This window comes from Phalaenopsis equestris, unplaced genomic scaffold (assembly GCF_001263595.1).
Source record: "Phalaenopsis equestris unplaced genomic scaffold, ASM126359v1 Scaffold000885, whole genome shotgun sequence".
Lineage (NCBI taxonomy): Eukaryota > Viridiplantae > Streptophyta > Magnoliopsida > Asparagales > Orchidaceae > Phalaenopsis > Phalaenopsis equestris.
In genome coordinates this window covers 234,717-239,883 of record NW_018165325.1, presented here as the reverse complement: position 1 = coordinate 239,883, position 5,167 = coordinate 234,717, and the positions used below count along the sequence as shown (strand labels likewise).

The 5,167-nt window shown below is 31.5% G+C and overlaps 1 protein-coding gene across 1 annotated transcript; it reads left to right on the top strand.

Moving 5' to 3' along the window:
- Positions 1–469: 469 nt before the first annotated feature.
- LOC110032212 (probable serine incorporator) lies at positions 470–4,589 on the top strand (the record flags this gene model as incomplete). The annotated part of the gene is given in 6 exon segments (XM_020735765.1): positions 470–769; positions 863–936; positions 3,209–3,278; positions 3,373–3,444; positions 4,005–4,138; positions 4,516–4,589. Coding segments are annotated over 6 exon segments (532 nt in total), but the record flags the coding sequence as incomplete, so codon positions are not given.
- Positions 4,590–5,167: the final 578 nt, after the last annotated feature.

Here is a 5,167-nt window from a genome sequence, read left to right as displayed (position 1 = left end):
AATTGTGTGCTAGTTATATAAATTTTCCTTTTTTTAATAATTAAATCTCATCGTGTAAGCTGATTGATCAAATCTGCAAATGGTAGCTATCACATCAATGATATGGTAATCTTAGCATGCAAATATGCATCAATATTTATTCTTGTTATGTTTCTCTTTAAGAATATAGTGAATTTCTATGAAAAATTTATCAGGATACGAATAGAACTTTCTGATAAAGGTAGTTGTGTTTTCATGTTGTTATATGAAATCATAAAATTCATTGCACTTCTTTGATCATATTATGTATTTTTTTTCCTGGAAGATTTACGTACATATCACCCAATTTCGATGTATTTACATATATAACACCTGAAATTCATTTTTTTACATACATGCCACCTTACCTATGCATGAAAAGGTGTATTTCACTTATTAGAAGTTAAAATGGTGGTATTTTTTATGTGGTAAAGTTAAAATGGTGGTATTTTTTATGTGATATGATATGTAAATACCTAAGAATGGGGTGTTTTGTATGTAAATGCCCCTTTTTCCAATCATAAATTCTTCTTAACTTATAACTAAGTTTGAAACCAACACACGTTCCTGTATCTTCAGTGACCTCATAGGATTATTCTTATCTACTCTATTCTACGTTGCTTCTTTTGGCGGGCTTACTCTCATGTACTTCATCTACGTCTCCGATGAAACGGGGATTCTTAATATTTTTTTCATTACATGGACTGCAATTTTAGTGAAGATAATGATGGCTATATCTTTGCACTCTAAGGTATTGTTCCCTTTTCTTGTTCTATTTTTTTTTCTCCTTCACCACTTTATTGTGATGATTTTGTTATTTGCTTTGTTGATACGTATAAAAAAGGTTAATAAAGGGCTTCTTTCATCTGGAATGATGGGATTATACATCGTATTTCTCTGTTGGTCCGCTATTCGAAGGTAAATATTATTTTCTCATGAGTGCTTTTTTTTGGGGGGTACCACACAATTCTTACGTATTTACATATCCGAAACTCAAAGTTAGATACTTACATTTATAACACCTTTGTGTCATAAACCTATGCATGAAAAGGTGTATTTCACTTTTAAAAAGATAGTGGTGCTACTAATATTTCTTATGTGATGTAAAATATTTTAGTGGTATGCATGTAAATATCAATGTTTAGGCATTAGATATGTCAATGCATAAGAATTATGTGGTATGTTACTCCATTATTTTTTGAATCATGCATCTTAGATAGGTCTTTGCCGTGATTTGATCGTTTATATTAAGTTTTTTTTACAATTATCAATCATGTGAATAATTCCAAAATGCTAAAGTTCAAATGCCCCATTTCAGTTTGTTGATGCTAATAATTTTTAAAATGTGAAAATTTTATTCTACAATGGTGAAAATAAAACATTAAAAGATGTCATCGTTTTATATCTCCGGCCTATAGTTCAAGGTAATGTTGATATAGATGAGGATGTTATTAATAGAATTCAAGTTGGTTGGTAAGTGGAGGAATGCATCGGGCCTATTGAAAGGTTCCGCTCGGATTGAAAGTAAAATTGTATAAGATGGTGGTGAGAGATGCAATGTTCTATGGTGCAAAATGCTAGCCTTTAAAAGAGAAGCATAAACAGGTTAAGTGTTGCTGAGACGAGAATGCTTCAATGAGCGGCTTGACACTTAAAATGAATATATACGTGATAGGGTTGGTGTAGCTCCAGTGTCGTACAAGATGAGAGAGAGTCGTCTTTGATGTTTTGGTCACATTAAACGCCGACCATCTGAGGATCCTGTTAGGAGAGTAGATGTTTTAGATTCAACTTATGTTAAGGAAGGCAAAGGTAGACCTAAAAGGACTTGAACAAATTGTATAAAAATTGATCTCAATTTATTAGAATTAAATGAAAATATGACACTCAATAGGAAGCAATGGAGAAAAGGATTCATGTAGTTGACCTCACTTAGTGGGATCAAGGCGGTTGCTGTTGTTTTATCTTTAAAGTTTGGTTGTTTTGATCCTTCCGAGGATGGTGCAAAATGCTAGCCTTTAAAAGAGAAGCATAAATAGGTTAAGTGTTGCTGAGACGAGAATGCTTCGATGAGCGGCTTGACACTTGGAGACAAAATGTGAAATGAATATATACGTGATAGGGTTGGTGTAGCTCCAGTGTCGTACAAGATGAGAGAGAGTCGTCTTTGATGTTTTGGTCACATTAAACGCCGACCATCTGAGGATCCTGTTAGGAGAGTAGATGTTTTAGATTCAACTTATGTTAAGGAAGGCAAAGGTAGACCTAAAAGGACTTGAACAAATTGTATAAAAATTGATCTCAATTTATTAGAATTAAATGAAAATATGACACTCAATAGGAAGCAATGGAGAAAAGGATTCATGTAGCTGACCTCACTTAGTGGGATCAAGGCGGTTGTTGTTGTTTTATCTTTAAAGTTTGGTTGTTTTGATCCTTCTGAGGACGCAATGGAGAAAAAGAATTCATGTAGCCTACTTAGTGGGATAAAGGCTTGTTGTTGTCATTGTTGTTGTAATGGTGGAAATAAATCCCTTTAAGCTGCTTTCCATCAATATATAGAGGTATTTTGAAAATATGAAAAATAATTGTATTCACAATTAGTAGAGTTGTCAAACTTAAATTGATATGTAGGGAGAACTTAAAAGCATGCTGCCTGCAATGGTTTACTTCGAGAAATTGTTAATTGTGTTGCCTACCGGGACCCACCATATGAACCAAATATAGATTCAACATCTTAGGCTAAACCAATCCTATATTTCAAGTAATTTTAATCACTTCATGTCAGAACATTTAAAATAAAAAAAATGGAAAATAAGTAAAGGGTCCTTTACATAATCAGCACACAATTCTTGTGTATTTACATCTGCACACAATTCTTGTGCATTTACATATCTTACCCATATACTTTCAGTTTTACACACATAGCACTCAATTTGGTGTTGCGTATGTAAATATGAAAGTCTAGGTGTGCAATATGTAAATACATAAGAATTGTGTGCTTTGTATGTAAATTTAAAAAAAAAAACAAAAAATGCATGATTACGCATCTCAATCTCTGATGAGGTAATATATGATACTGGCAATTTATCTCCTATTGGCTGCTGTTTGTCTTTATAAATTACAAAAATTTACGAAGAAAAGTTCCAAGTCTAAACCTACACAAATGATTAATCTCATGAATCTGCAGAGAACCCTTCACTTCGAAAAGAAATTCCCACAACAGAATATCAGAGAATGTGGATTGGACTACCATTTTTGTGAGATATATTATTAGTTTTTGTAAATTTTTTTTTTTAAAATTTCTGGTCCCTGAAGCATTAACTAGAACTTTGGATTATTCTTTTCCTGCAGAGCTTCCTCTTTGCAGTATGCTCAATCGTAATATCGACCTTTATGATGGGAAGTGATTTCCAATCTCTTAAGGTGAGCCAGACTTCTATCATTATATAGATTTTCTTAGGAAGATTTACATACCTAACACTCAAATCCTGTATATTTTCATATCTAACACCTAAACTTTAATTTTTACATATTTGGCATTTTTTCCTTGCATGAAAAATGTTTATATCACTTTTAAAAAGTAAAAATAGTGGTACTTTTTACGTGATATAAAAGATTTGGGTGGTATAAATGTAAAAAATAAAGTTTCGGTGTTGGGCATGTAAATATATAGCAATTGGGTGCCACGTATGTTAATGCCCCCATTTTTTATTATAGTAGACAAAAATACATATTTTTAGGAGATTTTTCGTAAAGCTTAAATTTTTATGTTGGAGTGTATTATCATACATTTGATATTTTCTTAACTACGGAATAATGTACTCTTGACTTCAAGTATTTCCTTAAAGCAGAATAACAATAACTTTTAGGAAGATTTCCATACAGACCCCCAATTCCTTTATATTTACATATCTAACATCTAAACTTCATTTATTACATTTATGCCATCTTACATATATAACTTTTAATTGTTTATTTTTTAGTTTAGAAAGGATGAGGTTCAAACAACAGATGATATACCCTACAGCTATGAATTATTCCACTTCATCTTCTCTATGGGAGCTATGTACTTCGCAATGTTATTTATCAGCTGGGAATTGGATCATCCCACTAGAAAGTAAGATGTTCAATTGAATATATCTTTATTATCTGCAAAAGGATATAAACTAGGAATTCCTATCACTGATATAAACTAGGAATTCCAAACTAGGATATCATTACATACATATTACTGAATTCCTATGTATTTACATAAACTTCAGTTTTTACATATATGTCACCTTGTCCATGCATGAAAAGGTGTATTCTACTTTTTAGAGTTAAAATATTGGTAGTTTATATGTGATAATGAAAGATTTGGGTGGTATAAATGTAAAAAGGAAAATTTAGGTGTAGTTAAGTAAGTACATAAGAATTGGGTGGTGGTATGTCTGTCAAATGCCCCTATAAACTATTGAGCCGTTTGTCTTGACGTTCAAATTTTGTGCTTTTCAGATGGAGTATTGATGTTGGTTGGGCTAGTACTTGGATCAAATTTATAAATGAATTTTTGGCTGTTACCTTATACCGTAAGTGCTGCTCTTTTGAATGTTTCTAATGCATTCATCTCTCTACTTAAATCCTAGATTTATTTTTTAATTGGAAGATTTACATACATACCACTGAATTCCTATGTATTTACATATCTAACACCTATACTAATTTGTACATTCATGCCCACCTCAAGTATGCATGAAAAGGTATAGTTCACTTTTTAATAGTTAAAATGGTGGTGGTTTAAATGTAAAAAGTAGATGGGTATTGGTTGGTATGCATGTAAATGCCCCCTTTTAATTTGGCATGCAAAGCTTGTTAGGATCATTGTAATCTATGCATAGGTGATTTGTGTAAATAGATAGGAATTATGTGGTATGTATGTAAATGCCTCTTTTTAATTTGGCATGCAAAGCTCATAATTTTTGTAACTGTTATCCTCTATTTGAGGTGATTATATCTGTCTATAACAATAAAATATTAGACAACAATTTTTTTACAATTATTACATTCTATTTTATTATGTTTGATAATAAAAAGTTGCGTCTCCATAATAAATTTATTTAAAAAGAAAAAAATATATAAAAACGAGTTATGGTTCTTGTCTAAAAAA